Source organism: Monodon monoceros, unplaced genomic scaffold, assembly GCF_005190385.1.
Source record: "Monodon monoceros isolate NGI ecotype Baffin Bay Population unplaced genomic scaffold, NGI_Narwhal_1 Super_Scaffold_11, whole genome shotgun sequence".
Classification (NCBI taxonomy): domain Eukaryota; kingdom Metazoa; phylum Chordata; class Mammalia; order Artiodactyla; family Monodontidae; genus Monodon; species Monodon monoceros.
In genome coordinates, this window is record NW_021703767.1 from 105,338,355 (window position 1) to 105,359,361 (window position 21,007).

The 21,007-nt window shown below is 43.4% G+C and overlaps 1 protein-coding gene across 1 annotated transcript in view; it reads left to right on the forward strand.

Annotated features, from left to right (window-relative positions):
• RARRES1 (retinoic acid receptor responder 1) overlaps positions 1-19,855 on the forward strand; it is a 41,170-nt gene extending 21,315 nt beyond the window's left edge. The window contains exons 2-6 of the mRNA XM_029214125.1: positions 5,508-5,570; positions 7,978-8,161; positions 11,672-11,808; positions 19,410-19,472; positions 19,552-19,855. Coding sequence (XP_029069958.1) covers positions 5,508-5,570; positions 7,978-8,161; positions 11,672-11,808; positions 19,410-19,472; positions 19,552-19,701 — 597 coding nt within the window. The 3' untranslated portion in view covers positions 19,702-19,855. The remainder of the gene's footprint in view (positions 1-5,507; positions 5,571-7,977; positions 8,162-11,671; positions 11,809-19,409; positions 19,473-19,551) is intronic.
• The last annotated feature ends 1,152 nt before the right edge of the window (positions 19,856-21,007 follow it).

Here is a 21,007-nt window from a genome sequence, read left to right on the forward strand (position 1 = left end):
TTTTGACCTTTCCCGAATTCTTCCTGTTGGTGGTGACTTGTTAGTTCTGCGTTCCTTACCAGGACCTCCTGTGGCAAGATAACTCATGCAAATGGTTTCTGTGGTGCCTGGCCAGAGTGGGCGGTTTCAGTCATTGGTTCCCCTATCAGCCATGAACCCCCCAAACCCGGCCGATGGGTTGGCGCTATGCATTTTCTCATTTATTGCCAATCTAACAGTTGTACAGTGGTCCCTCACTGCTTCTTTAGCTGGCACCTCCCGATTATGCGCTTGTGCGCAGGCCTTCAGAGCTCTGTTAGCCCAGGTAAAACATGTGATATGCTTAGAACCACACCCAGCACAGGCCCTAGAGGGTGTCTGTTGTTGTTGTTGTTGTATAAATACAAGCGTCCTTTAAATGATGGTGGACATAATAATGTTGTCCTAATACAAAACATGTATTCTAGTGATTATTTCTGATCTTGAGTGATGTGACTGGTCAGTTGACCTGCTAGTTAGGACTTACATCCACATCTGTCCACCATAAACTTCCCTCCATTTCTGCTGTCCCCACCCTGGTTCATCTACCCCCTCAATGAGCCTCCTGTAGTCTCTGCATTCACTCTGGACCCCTCCTCACTCCAGCACCACCAGTTCTCCATATGTGGGCTAGAGGGATCTTTAAAAATCTCTCATTCCTGTTCGTGGCTTCCCATTTCTCTTAGGAAGAAACTCTTACTGCAGCCTGCAGGGGACGGCCCCTGAGCACCCGGCCAGGGCCAGCCTCTTCCGGATCCTGGCTCCCGTCTTTCTGCCCTCTGCCCCCCAGCTGCTCCCCAGCACCTTCAGCCCCATCTTCCCTCCATGTGGAATGTTTGCCAGCCCCCCACCTTCACCCTGACACCCCAAAGTCAATTCCTTCTTAATGATCAGAGTTCAGCTCAAATGTCACGTCGCTGATCCCCAGACTAGATCACTTCTCCAGTTATCCTTTCATAGCTCTTATGTCATCCATGACCATACAATCAGCTCTACAGCCATCTATTTGAAGTTCTCTTCCTGTCACCTGACTGCCCTGAGGGCGGCTGTGACAGTCTGTTCCCTGTCGTCACCTAGCCCTGGGCTCACACGTTCAAAACTCCTGGGGTAGGTGTTGAACTACAAAGACCTCTTTATCACGGGATAGTTTAATCAAAGGCAGCCGCAGGGAACTCACAGCCCTAAAATGTCCCGAGGAGCGTGAGACACTTTGTCCCAGACAAGGAGGCCCTGGCTGCTTTGCCCAGGGCCTGAGGCTGCCACCTTATCTCGGGAGAACCAGCAAAGCTGCCTCAGGGGAACTTGTGGCTCAGAGGAAGGGAGCCGGGAGAGGCCTTTGTGGGAGAAAAAAGGGCTGTGTCTTGATAAAGGATAAAGTACAACCAAAAATATAAAAGTCTTATTTTGGACAGAATGTAGATGCCTTTAAGAGTGCCTAATTAAAACAAAAGAAGGAGATCAAATCGGGAAGGAAAAATTACTCTTCAAAAGGACAGCTCAGGGAAACTCCCTGGTGGTCCAGTGGTTAGGACTCCGTGCTTCCACCGCAGGGGGCGTGGGTTCGATCCCTGGTCAGGGGAACTGAGATCCCACAAGCCGCTGTACAGTGGGGCCAAAAAAACCAGACAGCTCCATTCAGCTCACAGCCTTGGTTTGGTTAATCCACTTGTTCCTTTCCCTGCAAAGAATAGGTACTGGTACATCACTTTGCCTCCGTGTGTTTTCAAAAAAATGTTGAGTCAGATAATATCTTAAGTACTTTATTTAAAATATGCACAGTTATATCAAGAATGAGGCAGATTTTTGTGTATCCTTGTGGGTAGCAAATAAGTGTGCCCCGTTTATTACCGATGGGAAGATTGGTGGTCCTCAGGATTCTTCTCAGTGTACACACCTTCCCTGGGGGGTTGCAGCCAATTCTGTGGCTTCAACCACCACCTCTACTGAGTGTATTTTTATGACATGCAGCTGCCTCCGGGCCATATTCCATGTCCCTGAGCACAAAGAATGTAGCGCCAACGCTGCTGCCCCTCCTCTTCCCATGAATGGCCTCACCACCCACCCCACTCACCCCCAGCTAGCAGCCTGAGGGGCATCCTGACTCCTGTGTAGGAGGCTGCGCTTAGACTCCTAAGTGGACGGGAAGGGCAGACTCCTAGGTCGTGCACGCAGCAGGCCAGAGGGCCCTAGGACTGGCGCAGCAAGCAATTTAAGCTTTAGACCTGCCGGCTGGCGGAAGTGTTGCCTCCTTTGAGTCTCAGCTGTTGGTGCCCGAGTGGCTCGGGTGAGTGTTCCATGTGTCTCTCTAACTCGGGTGGGGCGACGAGGACACTGAACTTTAGGAGACTTGGAGACGGATGTATGGAGCGCCTTGTGCAGCCACTTTCGTGCAGGCCCTATTTACGCCCTTTAATGATTCACTGCGAGCTCTAGGCAGGAGAAAACCAATGTAAAAACAAGCTAGGTGGAGTCTGTATCTCAGCCTTCCCTAGCCGCATCCTTGGGCCAGACCCTGCTTTCCAGCACAGTTCTTTCCCTCCCTGATGTGAATACGTTTTGTTTTCTTTGTTTTTGCATTTTACTTTTTTTAATTTAATTTTTATTTCATATTGGGGTATAGTTGATTTACAATGTTGTGTTAGTTGCAGGTGTACAGCAAAGTGTTAGTTATACATATATCCATTCTTTTTCAGATTCTTTTCCTGTATAGGTTATTACAGAATATGGAGTAGAGTTCCCTGTGCTATACAGTAGGTCCTTGTTGATATCTATTTTATATATAGTAATGTGTATATGTTAATCCCAAACTCCTAACTTATCCCTCCTCCCCACCTTTCCCCTTTGGTAACCATAAGTTTGTTTCTGAAGTCTGTGAGTCTATTTCTGTTTTGTAAATAGGTTCATTTGTATCATCTTTTTAGAGTCCACATATAAGTGATATATAATACTTGTCTTTCTCTGTCTGACTTCATTAGTATGATAATCTCTAGGTCCATCCATGTTGCTGTAGATGGCATTATTTCATTCTTTTTTATGGCTTAGTAATATTCCATTGTTTTTAGGTACCACATCTTTTTTATCCATTCCTCTGTTGATGGACATTTAGGTTGCTTCCATGTCTTGGCTATTGTAAATAGAGCTGCTATGAACATTGGGTGCGTGCATCTTTTTGAATTATGCTTTTCTCAGGGTATATGCCCAGGAGTGGGATTGCTGGGTCATATGGTAGTTCTATTTTTAGTTTTTTAAGGAACCTCCATACTGTTCTCCATAGTGGTTGTACCAATTTACATTCCCGCCAACAGTGTAGGAGGGTTCCCTTTTCTCCACACCTTCTCCAGCAGTTATTGTTTGTAGACTTTCTGATGACGGCCATTCTGACCAGTGTAAGGTGATACCTCGTTGTAGTTTCATGTTTTGGCTGCCGCTGTGCGGCTTGTGGGATCTTAGTTCCCCAGCCAGGGATTGAACCCAGGCCCTCTTCAGTGAAAGTGCTGAGTGCTAACCACCAGACCGCCAGAGAATTCCCATGTATCCTGCAACTTTACTGAATTCATTGATGAGCTGTAGTAATTTTCTGGTGGCATCTGTAGGATTCTCTATGTATAGTGTCATGTCATCTGCACACAGTGACAGTTTTACTTCTTTTCCAATTTGGATTCCATTTCTTTTTCTTCTTTGATTGCATGGCTAGGACTTCTAAAACTACGTTGAATAAAAGTGGTGAGAGTGAACATCCTTGTCTTGTTCCTGATCTTAGAGGAAATGCTTTCACCTTTTCACCATTGAGAATGATGTTAGCTGTGGGCTTGAATAGGTTTTAATAATGCCAGAAAGAGTGAGCATATGTTGGACTTTTACCCCGACCCAGGCACAGTCGAAGCTCTATTTGTGCCATGTCTTACTCTCCACAACAGCCTAAGTACTGCATTATGTTAACTGGGGCTCCCACAGACTTTGGGAACAAGTTCCAAGTTGATCCCAAACTTTTTTACAAAAAAAGAGGCTTTTGTGACCTTGCGCCAACCTCCCCAGACAGCCTTTTTTCTAGCTTCACTGCCTTCCCTGGAACGCCAGGCCCTGCACCCCATTCCCACATTTTCGCCTGGGCCCCTTGCTCTAGATAAGCCCCCCCCTAAACTGAGTGCCCGGCACACGTGCAGCTCTGGCCACATAGATGAGCTGCACTGTGTAGCTGTTGATATATCTGTTTCCACACAGGAAGTAGGTTTCTGGTCAAGCTGGACTGGATGTTCTGTTTCCTTGTATATCTCTGGTGCCTGGCATAATAGGTGGCAAAAAGTGAATGAGAAGACAGACTTGCTTGTATGAATTCTATAATTTGTATGAATTTGTCATTGAAATCAATGTTTCAGCTTATACCAGGGCTTGTTTCAAGACTGAAAATGAGCCCTAAGCAAACTGCTCTCGTACATGTGCTCTGGGTGCCCCCCGTGCCGTCTCCCAGCAATATCCATATATCCACATGTTTAAATATTCTTTACATAAATAATTGCCACAGAATCCTCGCCCTCCGTTCTCTGGCTTCCCAGAATTTTTTAAAAATCTGTGATGGGAATAGATGATATCTGGTCTACTTCAAATAAGTCAACCCTGTTTGGTTGTTGTGTTCTTGATTCAAGGGGAATTGTTTCCAGAATCTAACTTAATCAACACTATGAAATAACTTCAGCTCCAGGCAGCGGGAGTTTCCTTTCTTCTCTAGAAAACACTCCTTTTACTGAATGGTCACTGTGGTGTTTAAAAAAAAAAAAAAAATGTTGGCCAATAACATAAAGTTCTTCTAAACAGTCAAATATGCTTCAACGATATGGGTATATATGCTCTAAAACTATGCATTGGGTGCACGTGTGGGTGCCCCCGGCCTACCCCAGGTCCGGGTGTGGCTGCTTCCATACTGTCCTTTTGTTTGGCCTCAGCTGAGGTCTCCTCCTCCCAGATGCCTTCCTTGACCACCTTAAGAAAAGTAGCCACTCTGCCCCACCACTCTCTCTTCACCATCTGAAAACCCATTATTTATTACTGGGTGCACCTTTGTCGCTGGATCCCGTGTTCAGCTGTGAGTGGCAGGAGTGGGGCCACTGATGGGGCCCAGCGCCCCGCACAGGGCGTGGAGGGGCACTCCACGTCTGGGGAAGGAAGGAAGGAAGGACCCCGCCTCTCAGCCCTGTGTGCTCACGTCTGTTTCTCATCTAGCTGCTTCCACAAAGCCAACTTGTAGCTTCAGGACCACTGCTTCCCCCTCTCAGCCTCCCTCCTTGTGAGTAGCTGTCAAATCAGCCAGCAGTGTCATGATCAGCCCAAAATTTGGGATCTTTTCTCTTTGTAAAAAATCACCGATTTTATTCAGGTACGAATGCTAGAGCTGCAATTTGCATGTCATGTTTTTCTCAGAGAGCGAGCGGTTCTTGGATATGAAGGTGTTAACAGAGCTTCCACGAGGCTAAAGTTCTACTTCTGTGTTTCAGATTAATCAAAAGAAGGAATATAAAGTTGACCTGGTGTTTACCACGGAGCTCTACAACCCAGAGGTAAGCTGCCATGGTTTGTGAAGTGTGCTATTAACAACTTGTATGAATTTTTTTTTTAAGTGAGAATCTTAATATGTAGTGACCTGGAGGTTTGCCTTTTTTTTTTTTCTTTCCTGCTTTGTTTTCTACTTGTTCTCCAGAATTGAAGACAGCGCTAGGCAGGACCACTTCATGGTCTCACACAGGGTTCCTTTTACCGCGTCCACACAGCCGCCGTCCCCTCCTTCCTCTGCCGCTGGGAGGGCGTTTCACACCCCCTTTGGACCCGGTGCCCCTCCCTAGCACCTCCGAATCCCCAGAATGATTCACTCTCAAATGCCAACCTTCTCTCCTGTCAGCTGGTGGCATTTCTCGTTAGCGGGCCGGCATAGCACGAGGCCACCTCCAGGAGCTTCCGTGCACAGAGGCATTCCGCAACTCAGAGCAGCCCACGTGCGCCGCAGGCATCTTCAGCCTCTCCTTCTGACCCAGCGGGCCACGGTCGCCAAGTTTCCTTTCCCCACCACCTCCCCCTTCGCAAGAAGAGAGGAAACAGCGGACGCATACAGAAATTAGAGCCAGATGGACTTCCCAGGGCTGGGCCAGGCTGGGAGGCAGGAACCGGGGTGGAGGGACCAGCCCAAACCCCTTTGTGTGGCGCGGAGTCAGAGCGGGGGATGAGCAGGCAGCATGGGCATTACGGTGTCTCAGGAAGGCGGAGCTTCGGAGAAGGCATAACGCCTCCGGCTGATGCTTCTGGAAGAAAGCTTACCAGCATTCACAAACAAGCTCTGACAAGAAAACACTACGCCAACTTTGCTAATTAACCTAAGAATTAAAGTTTTCTTAAAGCATAAGGAAGGTGCTTTTGGTTTCTGTGTTGCAAACGGAAGTGTTAGATTAAAGCTAAAAGGAAAACAATTACTAGATTACTTTGACCTACTGTGCTTCTCTGAAGGGCTAGCTAATTGAAATGCTTCCTTTCGGGAGGTAGGGAGAGTTCTTTCATCTTCTGGCAACTGTTTTGATTCTGTGGAGCTGTCTGGGGGGAAAGGGAAAGAAAAACAAAAGGGGACGATACCTATTGCCTTTTCTCTTCCCTGGAAACGGTTTTGACATCAAAAGAGTCCACGTACCAGCCCTGTCTTCTGCCTTTCATAAGCCGCTTCCCCATCGCTCCCTTCACCGTTTTCCTGTATTGCACCGATCATTAGGATTTTAATGTACCACTTAAATTTGCTCTCCTGTAAACCAGCACTACAGGAGAAGACGTTGCCTACTGGAACGCCTATTTCACTTTTTTTGCATTAGTTCAAGGAGGGGGCTTATTTAGCAGATCCAATTTTAAGTATGGTTTCATTGTGGGCTTTTTCTTTTTGTTGTCTTAACTGGGACTCCACCCAGTTTAAATGACTGTAAACGTGAAAAGAACTCAGTTGCTCAACCAACCATGTTGTAACAGGAGTTACAGCCCATGGATGGGTTTTGAGTGCCGCCATGAACTCCCTCAGATTCTAGGCCCAGTGGATGGTATGAGTGAATGTGCATTTTTCTGGGAATTGGTTCCCTGGCTTTTATTGTCGGGTTAAGGAATCAGTGACCTAAAAGAGTGGAGAAGCACCGTCCCAGAAATGAGTTGTACCCTTGATGTCTACTTAAAGCATCCAGCTTACCCAGCTCCATGTGTCTCTGGACTGGAAAGTAAGTGAGGGAGATCCCAGAACACTCAGTGTGTCTACCTTTAAATATGAGTGCAAGCAGACTTCCCTCGGTCACTCAGGTAGTTGAATCAGTCCCATTTGGGTGATCTGTCCCTCCACTTCTTCTAGATTAGACCTCGGAGTAGAGAGATGGCGTTCTCACAGAGCTGGGGCCCTGGCATGACACAAGACACAGCTCAGGTCCTGGCTTACCACTTACTAGCTGTGAGACATGGAGTAGGTTCCTCTTTAAACTTGTCTTAAACTGTAAAATTGGAATAAGAGGACTGAATTCATCAGGCAGCATGAAGACACTGTCATTTGTGTTGATGGGAATCAGCTTCCTTTTGGTTCAAGTCGGCCGGCTTGAGGGCCAAGTAAGCATTATGTTGGTTGGTCCACGGTAGAGAGGAAAGTACCTCCATCCTAGCTAGAGGTTTGAGCCGAGTAGCACTCACAGATGTCAGTGGTATTTCTCTGGAAGAGGCCCAGCATTCTTTCATAAGGGCACCATCAGGAAGCAGGAGTTTTTTAAATGACAGCAAAGACAAGATTGTTGTGTTTGGCTGTGAGCACAGAAATCATTTTCTACAAAGCAAAGCATACTACATATGGATGCCAGTGCATACCTGCCATGTACAAGGAACTCCCCGATCTTACGTGTGTTTTTCATTGGAGTGAGTGGGGAGTGATAAGGAACCATTCTAATTCCAAAATCTTTATTTCAGGAAGGTAAGGAACATCTGGGGAAATGTTCTGCTCGAGTGTTTTTCAGGAACGAGAAACCCAGACCGGCCATTAATATAACATGTACTCGGCTCATTGAGAAGAAGACAAGACAAGAAGAAGATTATCAGCTCTACAAGTACATGAAGCAACTTAAAAACCTCTTGGATGTTGTCAGCATACCTGGTATGAACCAATATCTGGAATTTCTATATTCAGGAGTGCATGTCATTACTATATCTTAAAAAGAATGATCATGGAAGCAACCTAAATGTTCATCGACAGATGAATAGATAAAGAAGATGTGGCACATATATACAATGGAATATTACTCAGCCATAAAAAGAAACGAAATTGAGTTATTTGTAGTGAGGTGGGTGGACCTAGAGTCTGTCATACAGAGTGAAGTAAGTCAGAAAGAGAAAAACAAATACTGTATGCTAACACATATATATGGAATCTAAAAAAAAAAATGGTTATGAAGAACATAAGGGCAGGACAGGAATAAAGACGCAGACATAGAGAATGGACTTGAGGACACGGGGAGAGGGAAGGGTAAGCTGGGACAAAGTGAGAGAGTGGCATGGACATATACACAACCAAATGTAATAACAGCTAGCTAGTGGGAAGCAGCCGCATAGCACAGGGAGATCAGCTCGGTGCTTTGTGACCACCTAGAGGGGTGGGATAGGGAGGGTGGGAGGGAGACTCAAGAGGGAGGAGATATGGGGATATATGTATGCATATGGCTGATTCACTTTGTTGGACAGCAGAAACTAACACAGTATATTGTGAAGCAGTTATACTCCAATAACGATCTATGTTTAAAAAATGATCATCTAAAAATGTATCCCCCAAATGGCAATTTAATTCAACTACAGAATGTGGTACACCTGATTATCTGAACAAAATTCAGAAGTATCCTTTTCCTGTTTTCCCCCTCGAGTACAATACAGTGACTTCATTGAAAACTATCTGTGCCCCTTTAATCTGCCCACTTCTCATCCCAGACGCAGGGCAGGGCAAGAGCCGGACTCTAGGGAGAAGAGATGGAGGTCTTTGCAGCAGGACCCACACGTAGGAGTGCAGTTCTCAGGGTTGAGTCCAGAAGCTGAGGAGAAAAATTCTAGAGGTTTCTGGTGGTGGCTTTGGAAACTTTGGTGATGGGACCCCGTCCAGGGCCTCTGTCGTGTGCATCATGGCCTTCTGCACCAGGGCCGGGCGAGCTGTCTCGGGGCCTTGCTGGGAGGCTGCAGTGGAGTCAGGCTGATCTCATTTTAGGTCCAGAGCTAATGGGCGGTGGTGCCGTCTCTTATAAGAAATGAGCCCTGCCTCTGAAGTGACTCAGCTGAAGTGAAGCAGAGCCCATTTGCGCTGGCACTCAGCAGGGTCTGTGGACAGCAGCTGACACTCGGCACTTACCGGCAAATCCAATCTCCAAAACCACAGAAGTCATCTCTGGACTTGCACTGGGGTATTAAGCTTGACATCTGACCACCACAGCGCTCCCTGCCCCACTGTCTCTCTCTCAGTTCACTCATTTGCCCGGAGACTGTGACAGACCCGCGTCAGCGTGGAGGACCTGTGGTCTCCATTTCTGGCCGCATCTGTGTCCCATCCATTACTGAGACTAAGTGTTCTGAAAAACCCGGAGGTGGGATACTGCACCTTGGCATTTCTCAAATTCAGAAGCTTGGCTCATTCGCATTATAGTTCTCTGACAACTTGGATTAAATCCTGTTCCAAAGAATTATGAAGAAAATTCAGAATCTTACATTGTAGTAGCATTTGTTTATATTTAACTGCCTGAAATAAATGGGCCAATGACTAATACTTAAAATCTACGGTTATTTAGGGATTGGTCCCCTCATTAGCATTAGTTGGGGAAATAGGGTTTTATATATTCTTCTTAAAACACAAATCTTAGAAATCGTATTGGACCCTTTCTTTGAAAGGGTCTCTAGATTTTGGACAATTTTTAATAATGCAGGTTAACTGGATCATGTTAAGTCCTGTATGCCCACAAGGATTATTCTGTAACAGTCTAACTTAATGTGGCTGCTATGAAGCTTTGAAAAAGTTTTTTGCTTAATATAGGGCACGTTTTCATCAACAAAATCTACAAGTTCTCTTGTCACTTTAAATTCAGAGATGTTTAATGGTGCTTATAGCCTGTATATCTAAAATTATCTACTTAAAACTGAAAAGGTTTGGTTTTAGATAAGTTGAATCAAAACCTATGTTGGAGCAGCCAGTTCAGATCTCAGCAGATCCCATTCAGTATTTAATCAATCCAGGGTATTTGACTGTTGAGCAGTTTTCTCTACAACTGCTAAGTGAGAAGATCTAATCCATTTTAGGCTATCCTTGCTCTGCACTGTTTTTCCCCTAAAAAAAGTAGTTGTCTGGTTTTTATGAAGAGTAGAAATTTCTCCTCTTCTAATGAATTCATAAACTTCCTATAGATGAGCCCAACTATATGACATACAAAAGAAAAGACTGGGGACCTGGGGATAACCAAAGTCCGAAGTGACTCTGTAGCAGTGCTACTGGCATTTGTAACTTTCAGTTGTCCTCATTATTCACAGTATTTTGTGTAACTAATTCTTCTCCTGTGGTAATTCGTTTTGATCTCACAAGTTAAACTCCTAGTGGCACTGTAAGACGAAGGAAGTCTGTCACTCTCTCGCTTCCACACACACGACAGGAATTCAAGGCTCAGCTCAAATCTCATCGCTGTCAAGCTGTCCCCAACCTCTTCAGCCCAAAGAAACCTCCCCCTCCCTGTGTCCCCTCAGCTCTCTGATCCTCCGTTTTTCTTAAGGAAGGTGTCAGCTGCATTTCCACAGGCAAGTGGAGGGTAGGGCCTCTCTTTGCATCTCTCACAGCACCCAAGCAATCAGTGAATGCCTTTTGAATTGACTACCACTATAAACCAGCCAAGTCTAGTTCTACCAATACAGAGCAGAATTTATGCGAAAGATTATTTTACTAAGAAGGATTCATTTCCTAATAAGCTGTTCGTATTCCTCACATATTATACTATTATTGGGCTTTAACATACACTATCTCTTTCAAACTGCATAAATGATGGTCCATGAATAGCTCATAAATTACTTGCTACAATCTGAGTTCCTAAAAGTCACAAGAGGTAATTTATTAGTCATTGTATCCCTACCTATAGCAGTATCTGATATTAAGTAGATTTTTTTATAAATGTTTGCTGAATTTAAAAGATTGCAGTTCCAAAAACAATGCCACAGGAAAAACCCACTTGATTTCTTCATGTGGTCAAAAGTGACAGATGCTGCCAATACGCAGATTAGCTTTAACGCCAAGGATCAGAGAAGGACAAAGACGTCTGCTAGATTGTCAAAGACCAGCACATTGACTGTAGACCCAAACCAGAAGGTAATGTGGAGAAGATAACTGATAGATGTTTCCATCTAATTAAGAGATTTTAGATTAAAGGTTTTAGATTAACTTTGAGTATCATTATAGCTCTTAGTTTGCACTTATATTGTACAGCAAATAGCCCTTAAAACTGTTTTATAGTAGCTTTACTTAGCAGGGCAAGTTGAAGCATGTAAGATTGCATACAATACAGAAACAGACAGTCACACTTCACTACTGAAACTTGGAATATTTTGTCCTGAAAACGTCTTAATATGAATGTACTTTTTTGTGTGCCCTCAGATAGTCATGGACATATTGATCCCTCTCTGAGACCCATCTGGGATTTAGCTTTTCTGGGCAGCTCTTACGTGATGTGGGAAAAGACAACACAGTTTTTACACTACTACATGGCACAGCTCAGCAGTGTGAAGCAGTGGGTAAGAAAAACTGACAATTAACTTGTACCACAAGAGATACAACCAATGCAATGTTCTTAGACTAAATTAATGTGAACTTCTAGTTCTGTGGCAAGAGTTTTAATTGCATTTCATTAACTCAATAAATATCTGAATGCCAGGTATGGTTGTGGGGACTGAGGATATAGCACTAAACAAAAAACTCAGTGTAGCTCTCCTTATTGAGACTAATTCTACCAAGAGAAGAAAGACAGTGAAGCGATAAACAAGTAAATATGTGGTAGGTGCTATGGAGAAAAATAAAGTAGGGAAAAGGGAATGCAGGGTATTGACAGAATTAAACTTTAGTCTAAAGCAAGGCCCCTCTAATTTAAGCAGAGGTGACACTGGAGCAGAGGCCTAAGGGAAGTGAGAGTGAGCCACGCCTCCAGAAGGGAAGGCATTTCAGACAGAGGGGACGGAGGCAGCATTGTGGCTGATGGGTTGGAGAAACAGCAGTGAGGCCGGTATGGCTGCAAGAGATTGAGCAAGGGGAGCGTGCCGGGAGATGAGATCGGATGGAGGCGGTCAGTTCATGGAAGGCCATTAGAAGGACCCTGTCTTTTACTCACTACAGGGTTTTTAGCAGAGAAGTGACACGATCTGACTTACAACAGGATCATTCTGGCTGCTGTGTTGAGAACAGACTGTAGATAGATAGACAAGGGTGGAAGCAAGGAGAGCAGTAATGTATTGCAGTAGCCTAGGCAAGGCCTGGTGGTAGCTCGGACCAGGGTGGCAGCAGTGGATGTGGTGAGAAGTGTTTGCATTTTGAAGGTAGACCAGCAGTATTTGTTGATGGGTTAGATATGGATATATCCAAGAATGAGAAAAGTCAAGGATGATTCTTATGATTTTGGCCTGAGTAACTGGATGGAAGGATAGAGTTTTCACTTACTGATTGGGGAAGACTACAGAGGAACAGATTTGGGTGGAAATTAGCTTGAGTTGGAGCATTCTAAATTCCATAACCAAGCAGAGAATTTGTATCGTCATCTGGACATAAGAGTCTGAAGTTCAGGGGAGATGTCTAGGCTGGAGTCATCACCACATAGATGGTTTTTAAAGCCTCAAGAGTGGATGAGATGAGAGAATGAGTGTAAACGGAGGAAGGTTATGTAGGGATTGAGTCCTGGAACACTTCCAACTTTAGAGGGTTTAGAGATATGAGGGAAAAAAAAGTGTTTCAAGGATGAGAACTGACTATCAAATGCTGCTGGAAGGTCAAGAAAGATGAGGACCGAGAACTGCCATTAGGTTTAGGCGAGCTGGAAGCAGATGGAGAGCTTATCAAGAGATGCCTCACTGGCACAGTGTGTGCAAAGTCCTGATTAGAATAGGTTCAGGAAAGAACGGGAGAGGAAGCGGACACTCCATGTCTTTCAAGGGATTTAGCTATAAAGCGGAGTAAAAGGGAGGGAGGGGGCTAGAGCTGGAGGATGCGTAAGCACAGGGTTGAAGGAGGGTTTTCCGTTGTATTTTTAGATTGGGCAATTTAACGGCATATTTATATGTTGATGAGAAAAATCCAGTAGCGAGGGGCAAAGTAGGACTTGTAGGGAAGAGAAGGAAGACTTGTTGGAGTTAACATCTTTGAGGAGATAAAGAGAGGATATGATCGATCCAGGAGATGACTGGACAAGGGCACAGAGTTCACCTGGAGCAAGGCTTTCAATGTGGCACAGATGCTGGTAGGAGGGTGGGTATCACGTGGCGGCCTGTGGAAGTTCTTTCCTGACTGCTTCTGTCTTCTCAGTGAAAAATGAGGCAAAGTCACCAGCTGAGCGTGAGGATGGAACAGGAGGTGAGAGGGGGTGGGAGTGCGTGGATTCGAGCATCACGCAGCACTGCAGGCCTCTGAAGGTCTGTGGTCGCGAATGTAGAGAAGGGCCAGTCACTCAACTGGTGGGGTGCGGACAAGGAGGTGGCTGAGTGGGGGGTTTTGTCAGGCACCTGTCATGTGGAGAGGGAGGGGCACTTCCAGAGTAAACAGTATCAACTACTCAGAGGCAGGCTGAGCCAACCATAAGTACACATTTCTAAAAATCGTTTTCTTCACGGGTGGCTGAAGCAGTACATTCGCCATGGATGGAGAGCAGTGAGTATCTTCTGAGTACAAGGAGTTGCCTGGCGTCCAGCCAGCATTATTCATGCTGGTAATAGCTCGGTGTACCTTTCAAAGGCCACTTGTGAAGCAGACAACTGTTTGAAATGTAGTTTCATTCCTTATCGAAATGAACGTTTCTTTCCCCTATGGAGTGGCTTTGATAGAAATGGCCGTGTAATTGACTGCTGTTACACCAGGAGTTAGGGCACAGCACCGATTCTTTGGCTGCAGGTAAAAAGTTTCTCTCGTCTACCAAGACAATCACGTCCTCAACAGAAGGCTTTTCCTTTAACTGAGAAGTTAGGGGAAATTTTTTGTTGAGTGTAGAAAATGGCGTCAAGATAATAGAACTAATTTTAATGAATGTCAGAGGAAAACTCAATAAGAATAGAGCAACAGGGACACGAGAAAAAATTAGGATCTTTTAATGGCATTGTTTTCCATTCTTCTGCATTTATAAATGACACATCACCTAAGTAAACACCAGGACTTACTATGGCTTGAAAACAGCAGCCCCATTTCTCACTCATTCTAGCCAGTCTGTCTTTCTTTGATGTCCATCATCTGTCCATTAATATCCCTACAAGTGGGAAAGTGGGGACAAATGTAATTGTAGAGCTAAGAAAACAAAAATGCAGGGGGAACAGGACTTTTAGATTTTTTTACCCTGTGGTGTCTGTGTTTTAGATAAATAGTAATTGAAGATGCAGCTGACTTGGTTGGGTCACCTAAGGCAAATGACTTCTTCTCTTAGGGCTATGAAATGAGGGTCAACAAGCTTATTGAATGAAGCCCTCGAAACTAACATAAAGCTAAAATACTGAAGCAATTGGAAAATTTGGATTAAGGCTGATATGCATTTCAGATTAGAGTTTTTTTTTTTTAAAGCCTACAGCACCCAGTATTCCCAGGCGGCCTCCCATCCAAGTTACATAACAACAAGCAAAACAAGCAACAATTTCTAAAAAAGTCACTACAATCAGAAAGTCTAGGGACTGTCCCTGGAGACTAGAAGCAGGACAGTAGGGCTGACAAAGCAAAGACAGAGAAGCAGGGAGTGACTGGAGGTGCCCGTGGCCCAAGGTAGCTCGGGAATCTATAGGGATTATAGTTTTTTCCAAAAGCTTACTGGGTGGGAATTACTATCTCTCCACTCAGGGATAATCCAATTGTGTAAGGCAGTGCAGCCTTATAAACTTCACAGCCCCAAATGAACACAGCCTGAGAGAAGAGTAGGCTAAGAAATAGCTGCAATACAAATATAAGACCCATCTTACCGGCAGTTATTGCCTTAGGACTGAAGAACAGATGTCATTCCCAAACCATGAGGACTAAGCCAAGGGCAGGGGAGATACTGATGGCTAGAAAAAAAAAAAACGGATAAGGACTTTCCTGACACCCTTTAGCCTTTCTTTAATGTGAACTGAGAAAAGTAAAACTGTTACTTTTCCAGCATTGTTCCAAATCTTATCAGTACCAGATACTGTCAGCATCCCAGACTATCTAACCGGCAGCACATCACTGGCAGCCAGCCCAAGTCTTCACCCTAACTAGAGGCCTCCATCGGCCGACAGTACATTACAGAAACCATCGTATCTACCTTATTCTGCTAAGAAATCTACTTTTGACTTGACACCATAAAACTCCTTGAAAAGAACATAGGCAAAACGTCCTCTGACATAAATTGTAGCAATGTTTTCTTAGTCAGTCTCCCAAGGCAGTAGAAATAAAAGCAAAAATAAACAACTGGGACCTAATCAAACTTATAAGCTTTTGCAGAACAAAGGAAACCATAAACAAAACGAAAAGACAACCTACGGAATGGGAGAAAATATTTGCAAACAATGCGACCAGCAAGGGCTTAATTTCCAAAATGTACAAACAGCTCCTACAATTCAATATCAAAAAAAATCCAATCAAAAAATGGGCAGAAGATCTAAACAGACATTTCTCCAAGGAAGACATACAGATGGCCAACAGGAAAAGATGCTCAACATTGCTGATTATTAGAGAGATACAAATCAAAACTACCATGAGGTACCACCTCACACTGGTCAGAATGGGCATCATTAAAACATCTACAAGTAACAAAATACTGGAGAGGGTGTGGAGCAAAAGGAACTTTCCTACAGCTGCTGGTGGGATTGTAAATTGATACAGCCACTATGGAGAACAGTATGGAGGTTCCTTAAAAAACTAAAAATAGTTACCATATGATCCAGCAATCCCACTCCTGGGCATACATCCAGAGAAAACTATAGCTTGAAAAGATACATGCACCCCAACGTTCACAGCAGCACTATTCACAACAGCCAAGACTTGGACGCAACCTAAGTGTCCATCAACAGATGAATGGATAAAGAAGATGTGGTATAAGCACACAACAGAATACTACTCAGTCATAAAAAAGAATGAAATTCTGCCATTTGCAGCTTCATGGATGGACCTAGAGATTCTCATACTAAGTGAAATAAGTCAGAAAGAGAAAGACAAATACCATACACTATTACTTATATGTGGAATCTAAAATATGAAACAAATGAACTTACTTACAAAACAGAAGTAGACTCACAGACGTAGAAAACACACGGTTACTAAAGGGGAAAGGGGGTGGGTGGGGGAGGGATAAATTAGGACTTTGGGATTAACAGATACAAACTACTATATATAAAATAGATATGGACTTCCCTGGTGGTGCAGTGGTGAAGAATCTGCCTGCCAATGTAGGGGACATGGGTTGGAGCCCTGGTCTGGGAAGATGCCACATGCTGTGGAGCAACTAAGCCCGTGCGCCACAACTACCGAGCCTGCGCTCTACAGCCTGCGTGCCACAACTACTGAAGCCCGCGTGCCTAAAACCCGTGCTTTGCGACAAGAGAAGCCACCACAATGAGAAGCCCGCACACTGCAACGGAGAGTAGCCCCCGCTCACCGCAAGTGGAGAAAGCCCCTGAGCGCAGCAACGAAGACCCAACGCAGTCAAAAATAAATAAATTTATTTAAAAAATAACCAACAAGGACCTACTGTATATCACAGGGAACTAGATTCAATATCCTGTAATAAACCATAATGGAAAAAATATTAAAAAGAATATGTATAACTGAATCACTTAGCTGTATACCAGAAACTAACAACATTGTAAATCAACTAAACTTCAATTAAAAAAATATCAACTTTTGATAGCGTATATTAATAACCTAAGCCAACTTATTCTCTACTAAAACCACACTTGTTCTGCTAGGGATCATTCCTTTTTTTTTTAGTGGGGAGGGGAGCAGTAGGGGTAGGGTAGGTCACGAGTAAGAAACCAAATACTTCATTCTGTCTCTAGGAAGATTAAAGTGCTAGGTTATCAGAAAAATGTGACAGTAAATCATCAATTTGGACTATAAGGATTTGACATATGTGATGATTTGAACAAAACCAAGATTATTTCTGAGTGTTAAAAATGATGGCTTCCTGGCAGAGCCTTGCTTGGTGTGGGCAGTGCCCCCTGGGTACTTTGCCAGGCTGGGCTGCGCCATGTCTGGGCTGCAGCTCTTTAATAAGGCCTGGTTTGGTCTAAGGGCGCTTCCCCCTGAAGAAGGAAGAATCTATGAACAGAAACATGAGGTGTGTCTCAGGAGCCTTACTGAGGAAGGTCTTAATTAAATGAAGAGGGTGCCCAAGCATTATAATAATCCAAATTTTTGTTTGGATTATTAAAAAATGGGTAACACTTGGTATTGAGCAGAAGTTTGTCAGATGGACTTGGAACGCCATGATTTGTTTCAAGTCTTTCTTCCTTTTTGCCTAAAATCTGGAGATTGCCATGATCTCCTTAACGCTATTTTCAGAAACAGAAAGAGGCACTGTCCTGAAAAAACTTTATAAGACCAATTTTTTAACTGTAGAAATACATGGTAAACAGACCTTGAGAAAAAGTGCAGGCAGCACAAAAGTCTGAGACGAAAATTACACAGCACAGCAGCCAGCTGTGTCAATATAGTCCAAGGTCAACATCGTCACCAGATAAGAGTCAGACAAGGCTAAATGGACCCCCAAACCCAGCAATGCCCAAGTGATAACTGGAGCCTCCAGAAACTGTTCCTTTAGATAAAAGATGCTAAATTTTCTCTCATGAATTCTGACTTTGCAGCCTGTGTTTTGGATATTTGCTTTCACCATTCATGGGTACACTGCAAGGCAGTAAGGGAAACCTACCCAATGACGCAAAAAAGTACCACAGAAAAGCAGTCACTTTCTGATTGATCCAGGCCCTCTCTTGTATCATATCCCTCCAGTACCCCCTCCACCTGATGGAAATTTCATGGCTTGTAAAAGTCTTCATCACTGTAAGCAAAGGGAAGATAAAACTTAATATCAAGTCCTTTTTGTTTTTGCATATTCTTTTTTTTTATTTATTTTTATTTATTTTTTATTTTTTGCTGTACGCAGGCCTCTCACTGCTGTGGCCTCTCCCGTTGCGGAGCACAGCCACACAGGCTCAGTGGCCATGGCTCACGGGCCCAGCCGCTCCGCGGCACGTGGGATCCTCCTGGACCGGGGCACAAACCCGTGTCCCCTGCATCGGCAGGCGGACTCTCAACCACTGCGCCACCGGGGAAGCCCTGTTTTTGCATATTCTTAGTCTCAATGAAAGCCTGGTAGATTAAAATCATAATCCAAATTAATTTTTTTACTCCTTCTCTTCCATTTTTACTAGTAAAGGGATAAGCACTTTTGTGCCCCAACCTTTTCCCCTCAAAACAGTTACTGTCAAAAAGAAAGCAGGAAATCAGTTTAGTCACTCTTAAAATTTATAGAAATCAAGAGAATAAAAGAGCTGAGGGAGACTGCCTGCTTACCTATAAAATGTGCTGGTTTTAGAAGCAGTGTGGTACAGCATGAAGGATATGGGTGGTGGAGTCAGTAGATCTGGGTTTGAATCCCCACTTGTCACCTACTAGTTGTAACCTCAAGTTGCCTTCCCTGTAAAAGAAGGCTCATAATACATATTCTTGCAAGACAGAATTCCGTAAGAACATGTATAAAGTGCCTAGCAGAGAACCTGGCCCATGGTGTCCTTCTAGAAATCCTGATTGCCCTGCCCCTTGTCTTACTGCCTGGCATATCAGGGCTATAAATCAGCTTGAGGTGCATATACAGTATCTAGATTCCTTAGGTTGTCAAAAGATTCTCCCTATTCTCATAGACCTTAATCTCCATCAAAACCCATAAATATTAAGAGAGAAAAAGTGACAGAAGGACCTTACTAGATTATCATGACAGTGGCAAAACAGTAAGAATCAACAACTTCCACATCTTAATGCAGGATACCACCAAAGGAGATGAGGCTAGAATCAAAGAGGCGGCAGGTGATTCAAGGCACCCATCCACCCATTCAAGGCAGGTGATATAAGACGAGCCTTCCAAATTCTAAGCTAATATAAACCCACACTATCTATCGCACTAACTCTTTCTTTCTTCTTCTAGAAAACAAACGAAGACGCAATAGATTTTGATTATACTGTTCTACTCCATGAATTCTCAACACAGGTAAAACAAAACGGTATATAGAACTGTTTAAACCACAAGTTTTTGCAGATCGTAATATTTTAGAACTCTTATTTCCCAGGAAATGATTCCCTGTCATATTCACTTGGTCTGGTACCCCGGCAAACCACTGAAGGTGAAGTACCACTGTCAAGAGCTACAGACACCAGAAGAAGCCTCTGGAACTGAAGAGGCATCAGCTGTGGCACCGACAGAGCTTAGTAATTTCTGAAAAGCAAAAAAGATCTGTTTATACCAAATTCTGAACAAAATGATTATACTAAATAGCCTAAATCATTATTCTAGTAAAATAGCCAAGGTATAAGGCATTCTAATCATTTGGGAAAGCCTGTGATTACAAGTAAATACTCAAAAATTAAAAGATACTGGGATTTTTGTTTTTCGATTGGTTTGGTTTAGTTTTTAACTGTGGGAGCACATGCAAACTGAACTCTGCTCAGTGCTAAACAGTTACTCTGCAGGTTCCTCGGGGTTTCAGCCCTAAAATGTAAAACCAAGTCAGTCAGTGTACGCTGCAGCTGGACCAGTAAGTATTTTAGAAACGTAACAATAAAACTGACGGTCACATCTATAAATCTGCATTTCTCAATGTTTTGAACATATTGTAGCTAACTATTCTATGTTGTTAAATTGCTTCTACCTAGTATGTAAAAAAGATAATATATTTCAATGAAAGCAAATTGTAGGGAAAATATTACCTGTTTAAAAGGAACTTTACTATTTTTTATGATTTTGAGCAAGTATTCCTTTTAAATTTGATATCTACTTTTAAATGTTTGTTTCTAAATAAAATGTGTTACATGTGTTGGTAGAGATTTGTCTATATAGGCAAAATTTGTGCTAAGCTGGAATTAAAGGATATTTATATATTAATAAAAACTTTACAAATAAAAAGAGTGTCTCAGAGATAAAGCCGAGTGTCTGCAAACATGTATTAAATGGAACAGTGATGTAACTGAAAGTACATAAAGTATTTACAATTTTCATTTGTAAGGACAACTTGGACCCAGTGTTGGCCTAAGTAATTTATAAAAACAAGCACAATATGTACCATTATCAGATTTGTGGAGTACCTCCCCAAGGCAGGAAGAACTGATCCAGGAAATGTGGCCAGCATTTGCCTCTCAAAATTAGTATTTAATGGAATGCTTATACTCACGTCTCAAAACCCCTAGCCGGGTTCCTTGATCAGTAGCTGGTTAGGAAGCATCAGCCTTTTTAAAACATATCAAAATGTTACCTTTATGTCTGTAGTAGAAAACTGAAAAAGTTTATACTAAATAGAAAAAATTTTAAGACATGGACTCTTACAAAATAAAAGTAAGATGAATTATACTGTTACTTTTTAGCAGAGGCAGATCATGTATTATTCTGTTTAAAACCCCAACCCCTCTGCATTCATCTTCCCAACATCCTCTGGATTTAAGGACTGTAAGTTTTCCAAAGCACTGGAAACAATCATTTAAAGAAAACATCAGATCTCCCACATATATGATAATGCAGAGAAAATACTTTCC